The 26,453-nt window shown below is 40.4% G+C and overlaps 1 protein-coding gene across 3 annotated transcripts in view; it reads right to left on the bottom strand.

The window, feature by feature from the left end:
• LOC111160860 (contactin associated protein like 5) overlaps positions 1–26,453 on the bottom strand; it is an 823,942-nt gene that overhangs the window by 253,475 nt on the left and 544,014 nt on the right. For all 3 annotated transcript variants that reach the window (XM_022524243.1, XM_022524244.1, XM_022524245.1), the window contains one exon: positions 21,414–21,533. In XM_022524243.1, coding sequence (XP_022379951.1) covers positions 21,414–21,533 — 120 coding nt within the window. The remainder of the gene's footprint in view (positions 1–21,413; positions 21,534–26,453) is intronic.

Below are 26,453 nucleotides of genomic sequence, written 5' to 3'. Positions count from 1 at the left end.
CTTCCCATAAAGCTAAGAGATCTCCCAGAATATGAAGTATATCCTTCATTCTTATGTTCAAATATGTGCCCAGTTAGTGCTGAGCCAGCCACAGGGATACCTGCCCAGAAGGAAGATGTACTGCCTAACTCTCTAAAAGCTTGCCATTGTTTTGGAGGAAAATTGTGTACGGAAGAATGACAAATATCTTAGGCTATCATAAGTATTCTTGAGATTAAAAGTAAGGCTTGGGGCACCTGGGTGGCTCAGTCAGTTAGGCATCTGTCTTCAGCTCATATCATGATCCCAGGGTCCCAGGATCAAGCCCCAATTCGAGGTCCCTGCTCAGTGGAGAGCCTGCTTCTCCCTTTGCCCCTCACCCTACTTATGCACTCTCTCTCTCTCAAATAAATAAATAAATAAAACTAAAAAATTAATAAGTAAAAGTAAGTGAGGCTGCCCCAGAGAACTAGTGGGGGCAGGGTTTGGAATGGATGTTACAGGAGCTTGCCCAGGAAAGACCACAATGTTTTCCTTGAGAATGGACAGGTCTACAAAAGTCTTTCACCCTCAGACTTCCAGAGCTTAGGCTGCCATCAAGCACTTTCTAGGACTTCCGGAAATCATTGTCAAGTGACAAGATTAGTTTATCACCACCGTTTGTTTTCTTCTAGGTTATTTCTTCTAGCATTGCCAAAGCAGCTCTTCTATACATGTGTAGTGATCTAAATGTAAAAGAAGTTTCATTATAAGATCAACACACACACGCACGCACACACACACACACACACACACATTTAATATGATCACCAGCAATATCAACAACAAAGGAAAAGAAAAAGAGGTTGCACAAAGTGCTAGCACAGTAGTAATGATAGGATGCTCTAGAACATTCTGTATCTTCATCTCTGTTGTAAAATCTTTTCCAGTCATCACCCCAGAAAGCCCTCTATGGACCCTCATTCTGCGTTTCTCTGTGACCTTTGGTTTCTCTTGCTCTCATTTCAGAAACTGTAAACTGTTTACATACAGAGCCACAATTTAATTTTCTTTCAAAAATTTTTCTCTCATTTTATCTGATTGCTATTATGATGATGATGATGATGATGATGATGATTAATAGCAGTAATTATAGATGATGTAAGCTGTTCTATTTGTTACCATGGAGATCAGCACTCAGAAGAAAGAACAAAAGGAAGTAAAAAAGGAGAGTGAGACAAGAAATAACTCTGATTAATAAGACCTCATTCTACACACATATCTATCTCTTTGCAAGGGCCAAAAAAATGTGAAATTTTTCTATCACAAAGCTTGGGAGGAGGGGAAGTCTACAGATTGTCAATACCCAGCTTAATTGAACTTAAATCACTGTGGGAAGCTGCTTATAGTCCTTTGAAAAGTGTGCCAATTCACTTATGATCCTATTGTAATAAAGCAAGTCTATATTAAGGTCCCTGGGGTCACTTCTGGTACAGTTATCTATGTTGACAAAGTGAATTTTCTGTGCCAAGGGTAAAGACAGCTTAAATAATCCTCAAACCACTGCCTGTGCCACTCATTTGCCATCTACGTATGTACAGCCTAGTGACATCTCCTGTCGTTTTACATTGATAGTTATTTAATTTTTCATATGTTTGTACCTTATATCTCCACTTAAATCACAGGCAATGGCTGCTGAGTAAATATCAGGTTGGCAAGGGCTTCTCTGGTTAGGGAGGCAGATGCAAGGAAGAAAAGTGAGGGCATCAGGATCTGCAGGCTCAGTGGACACTACCAGCTTACATTGCTGAATACTTGCAGAGACCTTTCACCTCCCCAAGCCTCAGTCTTCTCACCTATAAACTGGGTTTAATCCACTGTGCAATGATGATGTGAGAATGAAATAAAACACACGGGAATGTTGAGCACACAGGCTGGGTACCAGAAAGAAAATCAAAGTCCACTGCTATCAGCCCTCCTGATGTAGCCACTCAGGGAGCATAGGAAAGGATCATTTCATTAACAGAAACAGTTATGGGGACCTGTGCTGAGGGGGTCAACGCCATGTTCTCCTCAGCCGGCAAAGGGAAGTGGGACAATTGGTGTAAAACAATTTCCAACCCCTTTAAAGGGCTTCAAATTCCCACAGGAGCTGTTTTCCTCCCAAGTGCATCCATCAGCAGCCTGTGCTAGAATCCATCTGTGCCGCGCTAAAACAAACCACTGCAGATGCAGCCGCATTCAGCTCTGGCCTTCTGCTGCTGGTGGGGAGAGCATTACAGGTTTATGGCCCCTGCTAGGGCCCCTGCACGATGCATTAGCTGGAAGCAGACACCGCAGCTCAAGGGGCGCGCAGGTGCTGGGGCCTGCTTCTGGCCATTACCGCTACTCCACCTGCCTGCACGGGCCACGCTTTATGATTTCCAGACAACATACTTGACTGTGATTTATTCTCCTACTTCGCTGGAGCCTTTACTTTTTATGTACCTTTTTGGGGGTTATTTTTTTCTTGCCTTGCTTTAAAATAGGTGGTATGATCACAGAGACCTGGGAAATCTGTTTTATGGTCAGGCCGGGGTGGAGGGTGGCAAGAGGGTTTGACCAGACTCCACGCACATTGTACCATACTTGATGGTTTGCTATTCACTGGCTTATTCAAGGAAAATGTATTAGATGTGTGGAGTGTGCAGAACATTATGTTAGGGACTGGGAAGTTAGGACGAAGTGTATGAGGTTAAATGACACTCTGGACCTGGAGCTCAAGGCATTCACGGGTGGTTCTGGGAGAGAAGTTCACATGGAAACCCAGACCCTAGCATTATGGGGCATAGGGGAAGGTGTGAACAAGCCAGGTGTGCCTGCCTTCTGGGCAGAGGAGAGAAGAAAGGGGACTCCACACCAAAATCACTAAAGGGAAGAGGGCTATGGGGTTTGTGGTCAGGGTTTGGTTGCTGTTAGAAGTATTTATGAAGTCTTTAGGAGTACCTTCATAGCAGGTACTGTTTTGGTCCATTCTAATGAAAAAGCTGGGACTCACCCAGATCTAAACCTAGTTCCTACATCTAGGACTTACTAGATGAGTGATGCTGAACATGCTTTTCAACCTCTCTGAACCTCTGTTTTCTCAAAATACAAGCAAGAAGTGATCTCTACCTTACACTTAATCATGTGTATTAAATGAGACAAACATTGAGACAGGATAGTTCATTATCTGGGACACAAGTACAGAATAAGTAGTTTCCATTCCTTTGTTAAGAAGAGCTAAAGTAGCCAAGACCAAATTCAGGAGTCCAGATGGGAGAGAGCTGACTGTAAAGGTCTTTCCATAATCCTGAGAAGGACTATCCAAGGGAAGCATTTACATCTCCTTTTACAAGAACACAAAGGAAGATAAGGCCACAATAAATCTCTGACTGCCTAACACTCCGTTTCAAGGATCCTATATTCTGGTTCTAGAAGTGATTGACAAAAACACACTCAAAGAGGAGCATGGAATGATTTATCTTTCTTTCAGCACACATCTCTGCTTTGGAGCTCGTCAAAGTACGAATGACATTGTCAGAGCACCAGTGTCTTCTGCAGTGGGAAACGTCTTCTAACTCCACCAACATCCAGCTCTGGTCTTGCTCAAGAACCATGATAACAACTTGTTTACTTCAATCTCCCAGCTAAACCGTAAGCTCTACAAGGCAAAAGACAATCCTGTAAATCTTTGTATGCTGAACACTTGACCCAGAGTGGGCATTCACTTACCATGAAACTAAACATCCACCAGATTGCCAGGATTTCACTGATTCTGGTGAGAGCTCCTGAAATCAACAGGAAACTGATAAAGGATGGGAAAGTATGTTTAGATATGTACTTAAAATTCTTCTCTGCAGCCCAGAATATCTATTGCAAGAGCAGCATATTGAAGAAGAAATTCAGGGGTGCCTGTGTGGCTCAGTTGGTTTGGCATCCAGCTTTTGGTTTTGGCTGGGGTCAGGATCTCACCATCATGAGATCAAACCCTGTTTGGGGCTCCACAATCAGTGCAGAGTCTGACTGGAATTCTCCCTCTTCCTCTCTTTCTTCCTCTGCCCCTCCCTTCCCATGCTCACTCTCTTTTTCTCTCTTTCAAATAAATATATCTTAAAAAAGGGGAAAAAATCAAATATCCATCAAGAGGTTTCTGAATGAACAAAGCATAGTTAATTGGCACAGTGAAATACTATGCATGCATAATAAGGACCACACAAGACCTTTCTAAACTGATTTATAATGTGTTCCACAAAGTACTGTAAATGACAAGATCAAGTCATTAAGGTAAAAAAGACTCTGCTACATTGTATGCAAGAATACAGAAGCAATAAAAAAAACACACAGGAAGGGTAAACCAATAAAACCGATAACCAAGAGATGGGTAAGAAGAGGGTGAATGCCATAGACAGAGTAAGACATCTTTGGTCAACCATATTATATATAATATAAATATAAAAGTATATATTATGTAAGTATACCAATAGAAGTATATATAATATCTATATTTAGGTTTTGTAATATAAATATTCTGCAAAGACATTAATGAAATATATAATTAAATGAAAAGGATAAAAAGAGACAAACACTAAAATGGAATAATTTTCTAAAGTTTTATTTATTTTAGAGAATGAGAGAGAGGCTGCATTAGTTGGGGGAGAGGCGGAGAGAGAGAATCCCAAGCAGACTCCCCACTGAGCACAGAGTGTGACCTATGCAGGGCTTGCTGTCAGGATCATGACTTGAGCCAAAACCAAGAGTTGGATGTTTAACCAACTGAGCCACCCAGGTGCCCCCTAAAACTGAATATTAAGCAGAAACAAAAAGCCTAACTGTATATTAAATATATTTAAAAAATGGCAAATAAGGAAATATTAATTCAAGTGACTTTTTAATGAGGTATTCTGTCTAGCCTTACATCCTTGGTAGAATATAATCTAAGAACTGAAATTAAAATTCAGTAAATGTTACACTTTACTTTGTTATTGGTAGTGATCTGGTTGATGTGATTCTGAAACTATTTTGTGCATATTGTCAGGTAGAACAAATGAGTAAATATATTGGTATTGTTAAGACAGGTTGTTACTCTGAGAGAAGAGAGAGATATATGGAAGAGAGAATGATGAGGAAAAATCCAACAATGTTCCATTAACATTAGAAATAACCATAAGAAATAATTTAAGCATATGTGTACACACATGCACACATACACACACATTTTCAAGTTCTGTCCACTGCAATGGACTAGAAGTAATAAGCAAACCTAACACCTAGATCCCAATTTCCAAATACCATTTACTACAAAAATATGTCTTTTGTTTCTTTGGGAAAACAGCTGAGTTTAGGTGTAAGCAAGGCAAGTTCAAGGTAACATCTGGTGCTAGAAAACAAGGAAGTACTCCAAGATTAATGGAGACAGGTAAGAAAGACATAGAAACAGAATTAGTGGGACCATGACTAGCTATATTTGGGGCAATTAGAATACCAAAAAATTATAATGATTATAGTAACATTTTAAAATTAAGTGACTTATCAGTCTAGAGCAACACAAGAGAGGTTAGACAGGGCAAGGGATAAAAAGCTTTTCTGGGGGTAGAAAAAGCTCTTCTGTAGAGAAGAATGCAGAATGACAGCTGAAAATGCAGAAGGAATTATAGGATAAGTAAAACAACATTTTACAAATTCCAGTGTAATAGCATATGGGTGAGGATCATTCCTGGACTGGGAGGAAATGTTGGGGAACTGGGTATTCACACAGCATCTGCATTTAACCCCACAGGCAACTCACTGATTATAAATCACCTTTACCATACAGAGAACTGGCAGAAGTATTTTAGCCAGCAATGGGGTTGAACCTCCCCAATAACATCATGTGCCTCCTAGTGGCATACACTGAAGAAGACAAACATCACCCATGAGGTTTTCTGCCAAAGTATTCCAACAATAAAGAAATTAACAAAAAAATCCAAAGAAATACGGAACATTTTGCTTAATAACCAGCTGGTACTCTTTAAAAAAGTTAGTAATGTTTATCATCACTAGCCATCAGGGAGATTCAAATTAAAACCACATAGAGATATCACCTTACACCAGTTAGAATGGCCAAAATTAGCAAGACAGGAAACAACATGTGTTGGAGGGGATGTGGAGAAAGGGGAACCCTCTTACACTGTTGGTGGGAATGCAAGTTGGTGCAGCCTCTTTGGAGAACAGTGTGGAGATTCCTCAAGAAAATTAAAAATAGAGCTTCCCTACGACCCTGCCATTGCACTACTGGGTATTTACCCCAAAGATACAGATGTAATGAACAGAAGGGCCATCTGTACCCCAATGTTCATAGCAGCAATGGCCACGGTCGCCAAACTGTGGAAAGAACCAAGATGCCCTTCAACGGACGAATGGATAAGGAAGATGTGGTCCATATACACTATGGAGTATTATGCCTCCATCAGAAAGGATGAATACCCAACTTTTGTAGCAACATGGACGGGACTGGAAGAGATTATGCTGAGTGAAATAAGTCAAGCAGAGAGAGTCAATTATCATATGGTTTCACTTATTTGTGGAGCATAAAAAATAGCATGGAGGACATGGGGAGTTAGGAGAAGGGAGTTGGGGGAAATTGGAAGGGGAGGTGAGCAATGAGAGACTATGGACTCTAAAAACAATCTGAAAGGTTTGAAGGGGCGGGGGTGGGAGGTTGGGGGAACCAGGTGGTGGGTATTAGAGAGGGCACAGATTGCATGGAGCACTGGGTGTAGTGCAAAAACAAGGAATACTGTTATGCTGAAAATTAAAAAAAAAATTAAATTTAAAAAAAAGTTAGTAATGAAAACCATATGAAAGTGATGGGTTGGGGGCACGGATTTTCTAGTTAAAACAGACTAAAGGATATGACCATCAAATCCAACATGTGGACACTCCTTGAATCCTGAATAGACATACAAAAACAGATGCTGCTACAAAAGACACTGTAGGGACTAAGACGGACCATATATTGGAGATTTCTGATTGAATTCATGTTTATATTCTTATGCATGGCTTTGGTATTGTGGTTATGTAGGATAATATCTCTGTTCTTAAAGATATGAACAGAAGGTCTTTAGGTTTAAATTATCAGTATGTCTACAACTTATTTTCAAAAAGTTCAGGGGAAAAAAAAAAAAAGAAGCTTTTACACCAGAAGGAAGGGGGGTGGGGGAGATAGGAGAGAGAGGGAGAGTCACAGAGATGAGAGTGGCACAAATGTGCAAATGTGGCAAAATTTTAATGTTTGGGGAAGCTAGGTGAAAAGTGTATGGGTGCTGGTATTAGTGTTCTTTCAACTTCTCTGTAAGTTTGAATATTTTTGAATAAAAACTTTAGGGGAAAAAACACTTAGCACAGCATCTTTGGTAAGTGACCAAAGCTATTCTACTATGCTCTGACAAATTCATATATGTGTGCCCTATACCAACACACACATGGCTAAGGACTAATTAGCCAAATAATTATCAAATAGCAAAAGTAAGTTTCAAATTCAACCATTCACACATGGTAGCATATCCATTTTCAAGTGCATATATATTAATAATGTTGAATTAATTTTAGGGAGTGCTTTCAGTATATCGGGTGCTGTACACTCATAAAAGTTATTAGTTATTTGCATTACTTCATTCCCAGAAACCAAAGTCAAGGTTTTGGGGGCTATGGTGGTAAAAATAAGTAATAATAACTATCATGTATTAGGTATACAATGCCAGGCATTTTTTTCTTACAGGTTACATCAGTCATCTCATATAAGCCTCATAACACCTTAAAAATAAGTTCTATTATTCATTACAGAAGAGGAAACCAAGAAACAGGGAAGCCAAGTAACTCAACTACATCACCTGAATTGATAAAACTAAGAAGCACTAGTGTTTGGATTCAAACCAAGTCCATGATCTTAATGACCATGCTACATTTGGCACATGTTTGTCTATTACATGAATTGAAGGAGGAGTTATAAGAATTATGACAGGCAAAGAAGCTTCATAAGAGAAAGGGATGAGAGCTTGGTCTAAAGAAGTTGGTGAGGAATAAGTATTACAGAAGAACAGAACTGGGAACAAGGCTTGAGGGTTGGACAGAATTCTCAGAGCTGGCACTCTTTACTCCATGTGGAAATTGTCTCAATGGACAGTCTAACCAGTCAATGTCTCTTACCAACTTCTCCTTGCAAATACATATAACATACTCAAACGCTTGCATACTGAGAACACAGGGCTGATGGGTGCTCCCTTGACTTGAGTAATAGGAAAAAGGGCCCTAGAGAATGTCTCCTCTGATTTCCCTACTTTGAAGAGAAGGGAATCCTAAGCTCTAGCACATCTTGCCTCTTTATTTTATTTTTTTTTCTCCTTTGGACTCGCTTCTCAACCTTTTGGCTAAGATCAAGTGTGGAATGTCTAGATTGGCTTTGATTCATCATCTTTCCCTAGAATCCTGGGCTCAGAGGAAAAGTGAACAAGAGCAAGCAAGCTTTATAGGAAGCATGTTTGACTCCCACTTGCTATTTTACTCTCCCAGACAAGGAAATTGTCCAGCCCAATGGTAGCACTGCATCAGAATCCACAGGTGAGCCAGGAGTCCTTAGAGAAGGCCAAACGTCCTTAGACACCTGCTCATTGCATCTCCACATCCATGACCCTCCTGAGCTCAAAAAGATTGATATTTTTCTCCCTTTCTTCCTTTCTGCACCCCCTTGGCACACCTACCTTTCAAGGTCAAACATAAGTACTACGTCTCCTATGAAGGCTTTCTTAATCATTTCTGTCTCTAAATTCTTTCAGCATCTAGAACCTCCCATGATGATGGTACTTGCTAATGATGGCCTCTATTTCAAAAGCTCTTCGAGAATGCCACATCTTGGATTGAGTTTATTAAGCACATCACTCATTTAATTTTATTTAATCTACACATCATCACATTGATGTAAGAGTAACTGATCATCCCTATTATACAGATGAGGAAATTGAGTTTCTTAAAAGTTAATGTGCCTGAGATTCCATGGCTGTCAAATCTACAAGATGATTACATGACCTTAAATAGAATGACCTAGATAAAAGTGCTTTAAGAGCTGGAAATTAAATATGAGACCCTTAGGCATAGAGGTTAGTGGTTTATAGTAGCTTGTACAGCACTGAGCACAAAGCAGTATCAATAAATACTGGTTGATCAGACTGGGCCCTTATCCCCACAGCACTAAAATGTGGGTTTTGCTAGGTATCCACAATAAAAATGTGTTGCAAAAGGTCTACCAGGAAGGGATCAGGATAGGCTCTGTGCTCAGGTCCTAAGAAGAACTGTTCTTTTAGTCACTGATGAACCCCCTCTTAGAAGTGGGAATGAATAAGCATGGGGATTTTTTAAGAGTTAAGCATTATGCTAATCACTTTATGGGGATATTTCCCAAGGTCTGATATCTTTAGGTGCTTATAAAAATGCTACTCCTGATCACCATTCTAAACCTACTGAATAACCATTGCTGGGGATATCTTAGAAAATATAATTTTGAATCTTTATCCCAGGTCATTCTTTGGGGAAATAAAATATAAAAACCTTTGCTTTATATAATTCTCATCTAATATTTAGAAAACTTTGAAGGGTAAGTATGATGATCCCCATTTTAAAGATGAGGAAAGTGATAATCAGGGAGTTGGTAGATATTATAGAGACCTCATTCCATCGCGGTCACTTCCTTGAGGAATTTTCCACTGTGATATTGGCCAATGGCTGAGGGCAGAACAGGCCAGGGCAAGCCAGAGAAAGGTTCTGTTTGGACACGTGAGTCTTTATTTGCTTGTGTCACCTGTCCTAGGGACCCAGTGATAGGAACTGCAAGAGCTAGTTCCAACTTTTGGCCAAGATACGTCAACTTGTAAGACCCACAACAAGTGATTCAGCCCCTCAAGATTTCAGTGTCCTGCTCTATAAAATGGAAAGAATGGTATCTTCTTCACATGATTGCCAAGAAAACTGAATGACATCATGAAAGTAAAGTGCCTAGTGTGGTGCCTCGTATCAGTAGATGCTCAATTAAATGTTAGCTGTTTCTACTATAAAACCCAGCAGAGAGCAGCTCTTCAAGGACATCTCCAACCACCATTACCAGTGTCCTTGGACCCTTTGATTCAACCACTGCCTTCCTTGTGCTATTTCTGTACCATCTACTGGCTTCTATTTTATTTTTTGCACCATATGTAAATAATCTGTTTACAATATCTGTCTCTCTCTTCCAACTGTGAGAACCTTGAGGACAAGGACAGACATGCATTTTGTAACCTTGGCACTTAAGTCAGTCAGTTCCCAAAAGTTTATGTGAATGGCTTAATTTCTGAATGACCAACTGAATATCTGAATGACCAACTGACTTAAAGAATGAGCGAATAATGTATAAGTAACTGCACACATGAAAAATAAATGTGGAAGTAAATACATGAGAGAATTAATGAGTAAATAAATGAGAGATGAATAAAGAAATTCAAGAAATCAGTGATTGCATTAGTGGAGGGTGTGTGTGCGCGTGAATGAGTGAATAAGCAAATGAATGAACAAAAATCACACTGCAATCACCCTCTCATCTTTTGTCCTGAGCCTTCTGTTCTCATCCACGTGGTCGGAATCAACTGGCCGTGCTAAACGGGTGTGTGAAAGGAATTTCTCTAAGTGCCTGTTAAAATTCTTGGCAATTCAAAGGTGACAATGCTTTAATTTCAGGGTAATGCTACAGCTTTATGACTTAATAGTTTTATTTAATGGCCCAATTTAGCAGGAGATTATGCCGTCTGCCACTAGCCCGGAGAGACCACTTTAACGCTCATGTATTCAACACAAGCAGATCTGCTCCCTGGCTCCACCTAAGAGACCAGCCTGCTGGAAGCCCTATGAGGTCACCACACCTTGGTGGATGGATAACATAAGCTATCAAACAGGGAAATAGATACTTCAAACAAAAAGTTTCCTTCCTCTAAACTACTGAATTGCCATTCATCTTCAGCCTAAAACAGGAAAACAATTTCTGGAGAGCAAATTGTCCCTCTGAAACATAAGCAACAATATAAGTATTAGTCCAACTGATTAAACTGCTAGTGAGCCACAACACATATGTCACCCATGAGTGAGTCTCAAGCAGGAAATGGTGCTTGTGTTACCTGGGAACGGCAACACAGCTTGTGGACTCTCTCCCAGGATGAGCTGAGCCTAATGTCTAGAGACACAGTGGACATGTTTCCCAGGGAAGGGAAATGAAGAAAAGGAGAAAGGCCTATGGTTCCTACACTATCTGCTCTGTGTCAGTCACCCTCTGACATTCTTTAAAATGTTAGCTCATTTAATTGTGTACATACCAATAATAAAATCAGTTATCATCACCCTTCATATACAGAGAGAGGAACTGAGATTAAGGGCCTTGCCCATGGTCCCAAGACAATAATTATAATAGATATTAATTACAATAATTTGAAGGATGTAATAAACACCAGGAATTGTTCTAAGACTTAATTAACGCATATGAACTCACTTACCCTCATAACCATGACCTTCAAAATTGTAAGCCATGATTAAGGAGCCTGGAATTTGCACAGGTAGAAGAAGGGCTTGGGGAAAGGCACAGTTAGATCTGTATTTTCTTTTCTTTTTTTTTTTAAAGATTTATTTATTTATTTATTTATTTGAGAGAGAGAGAGAGAGAGAGAGAGAGAATGAGAGAGAAAGAAAGAGCATGAGTGGAGAAAGGTCAGCTGGAGAAGCAGACTTCCTGCTCAGCAGAGCCCGATGCGGGACTCCAGGATTGTGACCTGAACTGAAGGCAGTCGCTCAACCAACTGAGCCACCCAGGCACCCCTAGACCTGTATTTTCAAAAGACCTCTCTAGCTGTCGAAGGAAACATGAATCAGAGTGGGGAAGGCTGAGGACTTGGGTGGTGTTGTTTCGTTTTGTTTTGTTTACAACAAGGACAGGGGATTATAAACACTGTAGACTTGGGGGCACCGTATCTTAATCATTCTTACATTCTCAGTGCCTCATCAGTGGCTGGCCCAAGCAGACAAGCAAGAAATGCTGATTTAGGGGCACCTGGGTGACTCAGCGGGTTAAAGCCTCTGCCTTCAGCTCAGGTCATGATCTCAGGGTCCTGGGATTGAGCCCCGCATCAGGCTCTCCACTCCACGGGGAGTCTGCTTCCTCCTCTCTCTCTCTGCCTGCCTGTCTGCCTACTTGTGATTTCTATCTGTCAAATAAATAAATAAAATTTTTTAAAAAAAGGTGGTTATTTATGACCATTTAAGATTATATATTTAAAAAAAAAAAAGAAATGCTGATTTAAATAAGAGAGGAAAGATTGCTTCTTAGGCTTTAGTATCCTCTGGTAAAACAGAACACACCTAACAAAGGAACAGCTTTAGGTTTGATGGCTGTAATTGGAATCCCATTTCTGTAACTTATTAACCTTATTAACATATTTGCAAAGTAAAAATAATTCCAGGTAATTCACAGCAATGTGTCTTTTTTTTTTTTTTAATTTTATTTATTTACTTGACAGACAAGAGATTACAAGTAGGCAGAGAGGCAGGCAGAGAGAGAGGGGAAGTAGGCTCCCCACCAAGCAGAGAGCCTGATGCCGGGCTCAATCCCAGGACCCTGGGATCATGACCTGAGCTGAAGGCAGAGGCTTTAACCCACTGAGCCAGCCACCCAGGCACCCCTCACAGTGATGTGTCTATGTGTCTTGAATTATCCCAGTACCCAGAAGATATCCAGCACAACAGAATGTAGTCCATAACCAAATGACAAGATTTGGCAACCATTCCTCTGCAATGATGGCTATCTAACATATGATTAAAGGCAAGCTTAAGAACTTGAGCCTCAACTGTTCTTGCAGAAGACTTGGCAGGGAAGTTAATTCTTCCTTTTTGTGCTGTGTATGTGTGCCTATGTCCGTGTGTGTGTGTGTGTGCGTGCGTGTGTGTGTGTGTGTATGAAGTGCAGTGTTTGGGCTAGAAGCCAGCAGGGGGATGCCAATAAGAGATACGAGGACAGAACTTTATTACAGATGTGCAAGACAGCAACAACTGAATTCTTCTTCTCCTTGATGTAAAATACAGCTGCCAAAAATTAACAGCATACTAAGAAACTCAGCGAGAGATAAATGTGCTATAAGTTGGTTTCATGCAATGTCATGGGTAACTCATACACTGACAGACCCTTGTGCAGCCGATACACAAACTGTAAACTCACAAACATTGCTTTAACTTTAAAAGCAAGGCTGTTAGAGCTAACTGAATGGACTCGTTTCTTTCTTTCCATCAATAGTCTGGATAATAATCTATTACCTGCAATCACACTGCACAATTATGTGCAGGAATATTAGAGAGACTTCAATTGCAGCTTCTCTACCTACTCCATTATGCATGCTTTGATGAGTTTTAATGAAAACAGAGCCTACTGCCAAAGAAGGGACAAACAGAGCATCATAATAACAAGAGTGATAAGATATGAGGACTTGTAAGGTGGTTTGCAAATGGGTTATGAGCTGTTTGAGAATGAAAAACAAGTTTTGCTTTAGAGAGTTGACGAAACATTCCTTGTAAACTCCTTGAAATGCCTGATGATAGCTGTATAGGTCTAGATACACAAAATTGGATGGTATCTGTCAAGAGAGAAAATAAATGTGTTTTTTTTTAGTGGTTCTAAACAAACAATTTTGCATATCAATATGAAATTCTTCTGTACAGAGGGAAAAACACTGTAAGGCTGGGAAACATCTTTGAAAATGGTGACAAGATGAACTGTTAACATTAAAAATGGCAAAATGGGAACTGTGTAAAGTGAGCTTAAATGTCAAGTTCTAAGGAATATCTTGTCAGAATGCCCCACGTTTCTAATTCTGCTTTATCAATACTAGAAGTTTCCCCTCACAAATGCTCCCTTGAGGCTCCTAGAACCTCAGAAATCTCACGGCACCTGCAGAAGGAGCACAGACTTTATTTCTGGCAAAAGGAGACAACTATATTTTACAGCTAGGATGCTTACGCAGTTATCTTCTATACTAGGACAAGCAGTGAGAGAGAATGAGGACATAATCAATCATCAAATCAGGGTGTTTGGTTACCCAATTTCATGACCATTTGCTCTTGGGGGTTGGGAAGTTCGCATATATATTCTAACCCCCACATTAATTCTAAAGGCAGCCATTTTTAACATCTTCACATCTTCATTTCACTGATAAGGAAACCAAGATCTGGAAATGCTAAATGACTTGTCCAGGGTCACGTAGCTGGAATGTGCCAGTACTAGAATCTGAATTCCAATGTGAATCCAAAACATGTGGTATTCACACTGGTCATTCCTGTGTTTGAGGAAAAGAAGGGATTTGGGGAAAGCCATTAATGGGAAGTCTTAGAGGCTATGGGGAACATGTGGGCACTTGCACTCTTGGATTTTTAGAAGACATAGCATGTAGTGGAAATGACTTGAACCCAGTTAAATCAGACGTTGAGGCAGTAGCCACAATTCCAACTGCTATTGATTTAATGGGATTAATCTAAGATAAATTAGCAAGATTGGGAAGAAAAAAAGGGGAAAGGTATTAATTAATCTTTAATTTGGCTGGGATTTTTCAGCATTCTATTTACACTGAACTCATTGGAGCATACATAAAGCAGATTCAGGATTCATCACATCCTGTCCCTCATTTTCCATTAAGGAGCTCAAAGATCCATGGGAACACACAAGTAAACACTAGTGGGTTACAATGAAGTATGATTGGTGTCACAGCGGAAATACACAGAGATGAGAGGAGAGCACAGAACAGGAATACCTAAACTACAGGTACTCCAAGTTTATTAGGCCCAGTTGTCTAGAGGAAAAGAGCCAACAGGATGAAGAGTATAATTATCTACCCAGACCTATATCTATCTAAGTCTATCTTCTGTTTATCAATCAATCAACTGATCAGTTTCAAGGAATTGGGTCACAAGATCATGCCTGCAGGGTAAACCAGAAAGCAGGAGACTCGGCGAAGAGTTGCAGTTCGAGTCTAAAGGCTATCTGCTGGCAGAATTAATTTCTGCTTGGTAGAGATCAGGCTCTTTTCTACCAAGACCTTGAATTTATCAGTTGAAGCCCATCCATGTTTTGGAGGGTAGTTTGCTTTACTCACAGTTCACTGATTTAAATGTTAATCTCATCCAAAAACAAAACAAAACAAAACAAAACAACAACCAAAAAAACACCCTCAATGAAATATTAGTGATAATTTTTGACGAAATATCTGGGTACCATGGTCCAGCCACGTTGAAACATAAAATTAACCATTGTACTGAGGGAAGCAGGAAATAACTGAAAAGACTCATTCTCCTATTTTAAACCCCAATTTCCTGCACAAATTCCTCAGGGTTTCAATAATTTCAACTACTTTCTGTGCCCTGGTCTTTCTCTATTCCTATCTTCTCCTTTATGTTGATCCCAGTGCCTGGAACTCCCTCACTTCCTTATAGCATCCAACTTACTCTGCAAGCCCAACTTGAATTTTCTTCCAGGAACCTAATTCTGAGTCCTCCTGGATTTCTTGTTGTCTTAAATGCACTCTCCTCTATTAGCCCAATTGTGTTGACATAGCTAAGGATGACCACAAACTTCACATCATTGCTAAAATTATCCACACCCAGTCTAGGAGGTTTTTACAACCAAGTAGTGGCACAGGGCCCAGGTGTGCCCTTTACCAAAACATTGTGTTTTAGTATGCCATGACATGGTTTCCCTTAGTGGTCTCTGTGTCCCTCAGTTACTCACCAACTGATTGACTTACCAACTTTTAGTTTGTTAGCTCTCTTCATCTTTTGTTCAGCTTGTGTTTCTCACATTCATCTTTCTTTTTTTAAAGATTTTATTTATTTGAGAGTGAGAGATAGAGTGGGAGGAGGAGCAGAGGGATGGGGGAGGGACAATACCAAGCAGACCCCACTCTGAGCTTGGAACCAATTGTGTAGCTTGATCCCATGACTCTGAGATCAATGTAAGATGCATCAGATCAATACCTGAGCTGGTATCAAGTCGGATATACAGCCGACTAAGCCACTCAAGCACCCCTCTTGCATTCTTCTCAACCTCACTCCCATATAACCTGCAAAAGGATGTATTTCTGCTTCAGTTTGGAATCTATTGAACAAATCCATGCTTCATATATTTGCATGCTTTGGGGATTTCACTGATAGCTCCTGCCTCACCACCATCCTTGCTTCTTGATGAATTCTAATCATTTTTTCCCCCCAGACTTCTTTGCACAGTTCTTTTAACAGGCTAACACTGATATTTTCCATTTGCCCCCAACCAATGCACTCTCCATCGGCCTGCTGCCTTCTCTGTGCCCAGGAAGACTGATGAAAAACATTACACCAACAATTGCTCTTGCCTTCTGAATTCTAGCTGGGTTTGCTCAGTGAAGAAATAGGGAAGAGACTGGAAGAAACAAGGAGAGATGGAGCATTCCCCAAGTGCCTAGTTGGCTATTCCCACACAGGAGGTCATAGTTCTCACAAGGCATGGCTTCTCCACATGCTGCCCTCCTTCTCACTCTGGTAACACTCCCTCCCTTCACCTTTATGCGCATGATGGTGGGAACAACCCCTCTGTTACTAGCTCTTCTCTGTAGTCCCCTTCCCATAATTTCCTTTTGTAGGCACACACTTTTGTAAACAGTCTCTAATTTGAGCAAGGCCTATGAGTGGTCTGCTGTCCTCAAGATAAGAGAACAGTGTTAGAGCCTATGCATGATATGAGGATGGCATCTTCTGACTGGTGCTCAGAAAGTGGTTCATCTTTCATTCAGAGACAGTTAACTAGTCTGCATGCTCAACAAGTGTCTATGATAAAACATTCCTTCTTTTCCCCGGAATTGACTTAGTAGATTTCCTTGCTTTGAAACTATAATTCGGATTATGGACGTTCAACAGCTTTTGCTTGCCTCTACTCAAGAAAATGTGATCCTTTTCTACTCATTCAGTTTGATGAGTTTCTCAGTGTTCTAAACTTGCAACTCATCTTGGTGAGTTTGTTGGTCCCCATAAATATGCAGGCTTAGAGGACCTTTGGAATTTGTTCCTGACATTCATTTGCTCTTCCTGAAAGTGCTCTCCTTTGCCCTTTTTTCTGGGAAGCTCTTACTCCCCACCTAGATCTTAGATCAAAAGCCCTTCCACTGTGCAGGAGGCTGGATTAGTTGTCCCTCCAGTGGACTCCCAGAACACTGTACACACCCTGTCGTGATCCTTATAATTGCTGTTGTGGCTTCTCCATGATTAACTTCTGAAGGAGACTGAAATGATACCCTTATGGGTTGAATTCTGTCCAAAAAGATGTGTGGAAGTACTAACCCTTGACACCTGTGAACATGACTTTAGTTGGCAATAGGTTCCTTGTAAATCTAATCAACTTAAGATGAAATCATATTCCATTAGGGTGGATCCTAATCCAATATGACTGATATCCTTACAAGAAGAGAAGAAACAGATACATGAAAGGAGAAGGCTAAGTGTGACTCTTTCATATGGAAGCAGGGTGACAATCTGGGGAGGCAGTCACTGAAGTGCTGCTGCTAATGACCAAGGTTAGGCAAGCCAGCAGAAGCCAGAAGAGGCAAGGGAGAATTCCCCCCTACAGGGTGCAGAGGTAGTGTGTGTCCCTGTGGCACCTTGATGTTGGACTTTCAGCCTCCAGAACGGTGACACATATACTTCTGGGTACTTTTATGTCACTCAATTTGTTATAGCAGCCTGGAGAAACTAATGCAGACTCTATTTTGTATCCTTCGCAGTCTGCACAGTGCCTGAAATGTGTAAACTTATATTGGGCTGAATGGAATAGTAAATCATATATAGAGATTAGAAGTAGGCCAGCTCTGCATTCCTGCAGAAACTTTTTATCTTCCTCATCCATAATTTCATTCAGCACTCCACAGTGGGTTTTCCCTGTCTCCTACCCGCTAGTGCTGTGGTGAACCAACTCAGAACAACAGGTACACAGTCAAAATGTGTAGAGGTTCAGATTCAGTCCACTTTATAAATAAGCCTAATCACCCCCCTTAGGTTACTTCCATGAATTGGCATACTGTACCCATGCAGAGATCACACTGCTTTCCAGTGAACGGGGCCATTGCTTTGTGAATATGTGGGGAGCTCATCTTCCCAAGATCACCCGGTGCTAAGTAAGATGCACAGACATAAATCCCCAGAGAGGGATAAGGTGCCACCTAGAGTAAAGGAATGTGTCCTCCCAGGGCACATTGTGAAGACAGATGCAGTTGTGATTCAAATTTACTGTTTTCCAATCTAAAAACTGTCCTTTACCCTCATGATACCTATTTGCAGGTGTGTGTAGATTTATTAGGAGAAACATCCCCTTTTCTGTCAAATCTCAAATGATCTCTAAGGGAATTCTAAATGAGGAAAGCCTGTGAGACCACCTGGCCCCAGGTCCTTATTTTAGGATCCCAGGTCTTATTTATGTGCAACTAGGCCAGGGGCACTCAGCTGACTGGCACAAGGTGCAGAGAGAGAATCCAGGTCCCCTGCCGTCCGGTGCCATTTACACTCTCTGTGTGATTACCCCAGTGATGTTGCTCAAAAGTGCAGAGAACAGCAACTTTGTGTTTTCAGAAACTGGAGTTAAACACAGAACAAGTCACCCTCCCACCCCACTGCACACTGTTCTGTTCCCTCAGTTCCAATTATCCATTCCCTCTCTTCCTCCTTCTCTCTCTTCCCTAGGTCACTTTGTTATACCTACACTGGTGTCACAAGTCACTCCTATTTAAGAACAAGTAACAATTATAAATACAAAAATATGTGTTTGATCATCATGATGTTTATGAATTAAAATGGGTGTCAGTTAAATATGAGAATTATGGAATTTAGCCTATACGGAAGGTTTGTTTTTATTTTTATAGTTCTTCTAGAAAAACAAAAACAAATCAAAAGCAAAACTGATGTTCCACAACTACATGTAACCAAAACAGCATATGTAAAAGAAATCCCCAGTCATGCATTATCAAGCCTATGAACTCCAGGACACAATTCCAAGGTCCCCATTCCTTGAGTATCACATCAGTGAAATAGCAACCTTTAAATAGAAGTAAGCATTCCTCTTTAGCCATTCCTGGACAAAATATCATACATAAGCCTGAAGGGTAGTCTTTTTAAAGAGGCAGGGAGTGCCATGTAAATGAGACCTATGAATCAATTATACCCTCCTTGTCACTGTGCTTATGTTATTTTGAAGAGTTTAATAATTTAAGGCCTATTTAAAGTATATATTTTAATCTCAAAATATATTTTAATGACATAAGGGCAAGTCTATGCTTATCTATTAAATTCATGATTTGAAAATATATATTTAAAAATAGGGGCACCTGAGTGGCTCAGTGGGTTGAGCCTCTGCCTTTGGTTCAGGTCATGATCTCAGGGTCCAAGGATCGAGCCCCACATCAGGCTCTCTGCTTAGCGGGGAGCCTGCTTCCTCCTCTCTCTCTGCCTGCTGCTCTGCCTACTTGTGATCACTCTCTCTCCAATAAATAAATAAAACCTTAAAAAATACATAAAAATTAAAAATATATGCACTCATAGGAGAAACACACATACACATTCACAGAAAAAAAAAATCCCAAGGAAATCCATACAATAAAATAACAATAGTAATCTGTGGATTGTGGTTTAAAGGTGACTTTAACAATCTCTTCAGATCTTGCTTTTTTTGTTAAATTTTCTATAATTAATATTGACTTATTTTATAACAAAAGCAAAACATAAGCAATACAAAGTACCCAATTAATCTTTGAGTGATATAAATTATTACTGCACCAGAAGGTTTTGTTTGCTTCCTGGGTCTCGACTATTAGTCCCAGGATTTATTACTTTGAGCAAGTCATGAAAATCTCATATTCTCTTTCTTTCTATGTAAGATAGAGATAAAAATATCTACCTCAGGTTTTTATTGTGAGGAGCGCAAGAGATGGTATTTGTAAATCTCAGTTCAGCTCCCAAAGTGGGTAACAGGGCATTTACTAAATTTGAATTTCTTAAATTAGAAAGTCTAAATTGTTAACAAGAATCACTGGAGTTCTGTGTGTTAATTCCATCTTGAAAATACTCAAGATACACAGAGAAAATTAGTTCTTCACCCATAGGTTAACACTACAGTTTACCATAACATAATTTCTAATTATGATATAGGGAAGTTGAGAAGCAGCCAGCACATATGCAATTTGGAGAGATGAATTATTAAGGAAATGCAATGAAATGCATCTAATTCTGTGTAACTAACATATTCTACAGAAGAAGTGTGGTTGTTTGTATCCAGAACAACAAATCGGTAAGTGCCCGCAATCACCAGTTTTGCAATGCTTTGCTTGCATTTCTACCTACAATATTGCATGACATTTTCCCTGATACTATGGCCTCACAAATGAGAGTGGCTGTGTCTTAATTCTCTGCATGTCCTCAGTGCCCAGGGCACCCTGTGGCTACAGAAAGAGCTTGGTGAATGTGCTTGCCTTGTTGCAAGGAAGCCTGAGGACTCAATGAGTCTTAATACCCTCCCTACTTTTCTGCTTTATTACATGATTCTGTTGTCATTTCTAAAGGCCAGTGCTTGAAACAAACACACAAAAACGTGTATGTGCTAATTTATGACACTCACAATGGAGAGGGTACTTGCACTGCTGTATTTTTAAGGAACTATTACATCAGGTTTTGGCTTTGAGGAATTATTTTTCAGAATAATTTAGTGATCATATATTGTTTCTAAATCCATGCAATAATTAATTCTTACTATGTCTTTGTGCACTTTAGAAAGGAGTGGCCAGGAAAATGCAAATAGCTCACTTTTCTTACTAAGCATCTATTGGATAAGTAGCCTGGCCAATTCCTCTGATACTAATGATTGTGTCTCATCTTCAACTCTGGGAGGAAGGAAATACTTTTCCCATTTCACTGATGAACAGCTGAAGCTCAGAGAGCATATGGGATTCACACCATCCTCAGGGCCAGACACGAATCATACTTTTCCACTCCCTGAGTCAGGGTTGTCTATTGATTTTGAGTTTTGTTTTTTTGTTTGTTTAGTTGTTTTTCTTTTCTTTCTGCTTATGAGTTTTAAGAGAGAAAACATCCTTGGCAAGTTCTAAAGAAAATACCTCAGAGTTAATTCTTGATTTGACGGAGTGTGATCAAGACCATTAAGTCTTCCTCTCTCATGAAGATAACCCAGCCGTAAATGTCTATTACTTACTTAAATACCACCCCCCACCACAGAAATTGGTTCTCTAAATTTTTATTTATGCATGTCCCCTTCCTGTTGTCTTCCCTTTGCTGTGTACCATCCCATAGCTAGGTTAAGTATGAGTGGGATTTCTGATCCTTACCTGTGATGTTGCAATACACTTGGAGGGGTCCCAGTGGCCCGCTACCATCAGAGTCGATGTAGAAGAAACCAGCTGTGTTCCCTTGGTGCCTGTACACCTCACAGGATTGCTCGTAGAGGGCTGAAAAGATACAAAGACAGCAGAGATGAAGCTTTGCTTGGCTCTGGATATCACTCTGGAGGGATCAGTAACTCCTACTAATCGCTTACTTTCACTATTGATTCCATCCCCTTCTATAGCCTTCATTTCCCACTCCCCCTACCCAGATCTTAGCAATCCAGTCTCCCAATACTTGATGGAGTCACACATCCATTCCTCCTACCATCCATTCTTCTGAACCACTCAGAGGTTAGTTCCTCCAAAAAGTCTCCCCTTCCGTCAATTATGGCCCTTTTCTGTGCTGATGTATGAGCCCCTACTCTGTGCCCACAGAGTGTACTGAGCTAGGATCATCATACGCTGTTCTGTCCCCAACGGTGGTCACAGAAACTGTAAGAGCAGTGGCCCTGTGCTGTGTGATGCTGTGTTCCAACACCTGGCACAATGCCACATTCACAGAAGTTCAAAAATGTTTGATGAATGGATGAAAGACTGAATGAATATATATGGTCATGACTTTTTTATTAATAAAATAAAATGACATTATCTTACTTCTCTTATATCTCTTCTCTATATCTAGAGCTCAGTACAGTACCTAAAACAGAGCAGGTGTCCAACCAAGTTGAGTCTATTTTGACTTAACAACATTCATTGTGTTCCTAATATGTGTCAATAGTGTGGTTGCTACCTGACAACAGACCATGCATGAGTGAGGCAATCACTCTGTGCCATAAAAAGCTCACGGCCTGGCTGTAGCCACACAGGTGGTTATGTGCACAGAAAGAGACAGACACGGGTCCCTTGAGATAGGGTACTTTGACCGATATGCAGATATGAGAAATTTATAAATCTCATTACAGTAACATGAATGAATTTGGTGACGTGTAAAGGAGGCATCTGCTGTCTCATGCATGAGAATGTAGAATGTCATCTGATGTTTTAGACAAAATGGTATAGCTCAGAGCAGCAAGTACATATCCAATTATGTCATTCCCCCATACTTAAAACACTTCAGTGGCTCCCAACAGCTTTAAAGATATAGCACCAACTCCTCACCTTAGCCAACATGCCCCTGTGACTAATGCCCCATCCTAAAAATATGAAGCCTCACTTTGTCATGATCAAGTGTAAGGGGTGCCTCAGATAATTCATTACCAATAAAGTTCTAAAGCTTGAGAGGGTTTGACTTTTTTATAAATTAGGGTGAATTCAAGGTTATCTGTATACTCCTGTAATTCTCTCTTGCAGTCACGCACACTTTCGGAACCAGAGGCTATAGTTTGCATCACATATACAGAGCATAACATATAGCTCATTTCTGTTTGCTCAGACCTGACACCCCTGGGTGTGTGCCATACATAAGAGAGTCAGCTCTTATGTGCATTATCCCTCTCACCACCCCTTCATTTCCAAGATGGTGACGGTGTGAAAGGAGGTGCTGCTTTCACATGCAGAGTAAATACCACACAGGCAACAATGTAGGGGTTACATAGTGGTTAAGAACTATGAGCCCTGAAATCAGGCTACCACTTACACTCACTTATGGTAACTGGGAGAAGCCACTTCTCCTGTGGTACACAACCTCTAAGATAACTCATCTTGAATTCATATTTTGTTCCTGAAGTTCCTCAACTTGAGTGTAGGCTAGACTTATGGATGTGCCTCTAACAGATTATGACAGAGGTAATAGATGTCACTTCCAAGACTAGATTTTAAAAAGGCCATGGCCTCCATCTTGGGTGCTGCTAGATCACTTGCTGTCAGAGAAGCCAACTGCTCTGGTCTGAGGCTGCTGTAGGATGAGGTCCACATGAATGAGCTTGGAGCCTTCTGGGTATGCCATGTGAGTGAGCTCTGAAGCAGACTGCCACAGTCAAACACCAACATGACTGCAGTGTTAGCTAACATCTTAATTGCAACTCCATGAGAGATTGAGCCAGAAACACCCAGCTAAGTTTCAAGGACCCAGGGAAAATATGAGGTAATAATATGTTGTTTTCAGATGTCAAGTTTTGTTATAAGTCATTATGTAGCAATACATAGTTAGTAAAATCTCAAATAATTAATTTTATCATGGGGCTATAAGTATAAAAAAGAGCCTACCTCATACAACTAGTAAGTATTCAAAGAGATACTCAAGATAATCCCAAGGATCCTTATGAAAAACCAACAAATCTTACCTCCCTTCTGCAAAGATGATGACTTTTAGTTCTTAGTTCATTCTTTTTGTATTAACTATTTGTATCTCTGAATAGCATGTCCAAACTGCTACTTCTTGATTTTTTTTTCATTTATATAGGTTATTTTTTTATTTACCAACACAAAGATAATAATTTGGCTTTTACTTAACCCCCCACATTCAAAGAACTTTCTATCCCCCATACCTCAAATATAGTTGCATTATAATTTTAGTTTGATCAGTGGATACTGTTTACAGTGATGTGACAACATACAAGCCACTCACAAATAACAAATCTTACAATGTGATTAATTTCCTTTTATGAAACAAATGTAATTTTTCTCATAATTAATAACTGTCTTGTTCTCCCATTTGTCTAGTTGTCTATGTATTGGTCACAAATTTAACTCCTAATTCACTACCAAATCTCTAAAGTGCCTCCCAAAATATTCATGTAACAACTAATATAGATACCTAAGGAGAGAAAGGAAGAATGGGGGAGAAGGGACAGAGATGAAAGTTAAAACTTTCTGGATATTTATATTTTAAATTTTGGAGGAGGAGGGGCAAGATGGCAGAGAAGTAGGAGATCCTCTTTCAACTGGTCCCCTAAAGTGAGCTAATTATCTACCAGAACACTCTGAAGACCCATGAAATCAGCCTGAGATGTATGATTATACACTTCTGGATCTCTAAGGGAGCAGAAGACATCAGTGGAGAGGTAAAGCAGAGTGGGAATGATCAGACTGGTATCAGACAATAAAGAGAAGGGGGAGGGAGCCACCAGAAGTAACCCACTGGAAAGTAATACCCCAATACAACAGTGCCCTGTGATTGGGGACCACGATTAACTTGGAGTCTTATTAAAAGCACTCAAAAAGAGCAAAAGATCTTAAGGGGAAACTGGTAGAATTGGGCGGTCATAGGCATGGGCCTAAGCCCATGGACCTAGGATGGCCACCACTGGCAACCACCCGTGCCAGAGAGTACAGTGAAGCCTACAGGCAGTGGTCCCTGAGCCCCCAGCTTTCCGCTTCTTGCACCACCAGTTGGGTAGGCATACTCCTGCCAGCGCGCACTATGGAGTCTGGTGTGGACACCAGCCAGCGCTCTCTAAAACCACAGCCTTTTGCATTCTGAATGTACACTGCTAGACTGGGGTCTGAACTATGCTCCCCACCTACGCCTGACAGAACTCCGTGTGGCCACTAGCCATTGGTCTCTAGAACCTGGTGAGAGTCTGAACACTCCCAGCCCAGGCTTGAAAACTCAGTGCACTATCTCTGGTTGGGATCTCTGGGGCTGGCAGCAACCTGCAAAACCCTGAGATCTGGACCCTAGATCTGTTTTTTGCACATCCAGACACTTAATTGTGAAATTCATGAATGATAATTTCAGACAGGAGGTCTTAAGCGCAGCTAAGGGGAAGAGATTCCTTAAGTACAGAGGAAGGACCATCAGAATAATGTCAACCTATCCACAGAAACCTGGAAAGCCAGAAAGGGATGGCAAGACATATTCAGGGCACTAAATGAGAAGAACATGCAGCCAAGAATACTTTATAAAGCAAGGCTGACATTCAAAATGGATGGAGAGATAAAGAGCTTCCAAGACTAGCAAGGTTTAAGAATATGTGACCACCAACCTGGCAGTACAAGAAACATTAAGGGGGGTTCTGTAAAGAAGAAAGAACCCAAGAGTGGCATAGAACAGAAATTTACAGAGACAATCTATAGAAACAAGGACTTCACAGGCAACATGATGTCAATAAAAACATATCTTTCAATAATCACTTTCTATGTGAATGGCCAAAATGCTCCCATAAAACAATACAGGGTTGCAGATTGGATAAAATGACAGGACCCATCCATATGCTGTCTACAAGAGATCCCTTTGGAACCTAAAGATACATCCAGACTGAAAGTGAAGGGATGGAGAAGCATATTTCATGCCAATGGGCTTCAAGAGAAAGCTGGGGTAGTGATTCTTATATCCGATAAATTAGATTTTAAACTAAAAACTGTAGTCAGAGATAAGGAAGGACACTACATCATTCTTAAAGTGTCTATACACCAAGATCTAACAGTTGTAAATATTTATGCCCCCAATACGGGAGCAGCCAAATACATAAGACAACTTTTAATCAAGATAAAGAGTATTGATATGAATACATTAATAGTAGGGGATCTTAACATGCCACTTTCAATAATAGACAGATCATCCAAGCAGAAAATCAATAAAGAAACAAGAACATTGAATGGCACATTGGACTAGATAGACCTCATAGATACATACAGAACATTCCACCAGACAACAACAGAATACTCATTCTTCTTGAGCACACAAGGAACTTTCTCCAGAATAGACCACATACTTGGTCACAAATCAGGGCTCCACTGATTGAGGCTCTTCCCTGCATATTCTCAGACCACAGTGCTTTGAAACTGGAACTCAACCACGAGAAAAAGTATGGAAGGAATTCAAACACTTAGAAGCTAAAGACCACCCTGCTTAAGAATGTTTGGATCAACCAGGAAATCAAAGAAGAACTTAAACAATTCATGGAAACCAAAGAGAATGAAGATACATCAGTCCAAAACTTATGGGATACAGCAAAGGCAGTCTTAAGGGGGAAATACATAGCCACCCAAACCTTACTCAAAAAAATTGAAAAATCCGTGGGGTGCCTGGGTGGCTCAGTGGGTTAAGCCTCTGCCTTTGGCTCAGGTCATGATCTCAGGGTCCTGGGATCGAGCCCCACA

The sequence above is a fragment of the Enhydra lutris genome, unplaced genomic scaffold (assembly GCF_002288905.1).
Source record: "Enhydra lutris kenyoni isolate GAN:26980312 unplaced genomic scaffold, ASM228890v2 scaffoldscaffold78, whole genome shotgun sequence".
NCBI lineage: Eukaryota > Metazoa > Chordata > Mammalia > Carnivora > Mustelidae > Enhydra > Enhydra lutris.
This window is presented reverse-complemented; position numbering and strand designations above follow the sequence as displayed.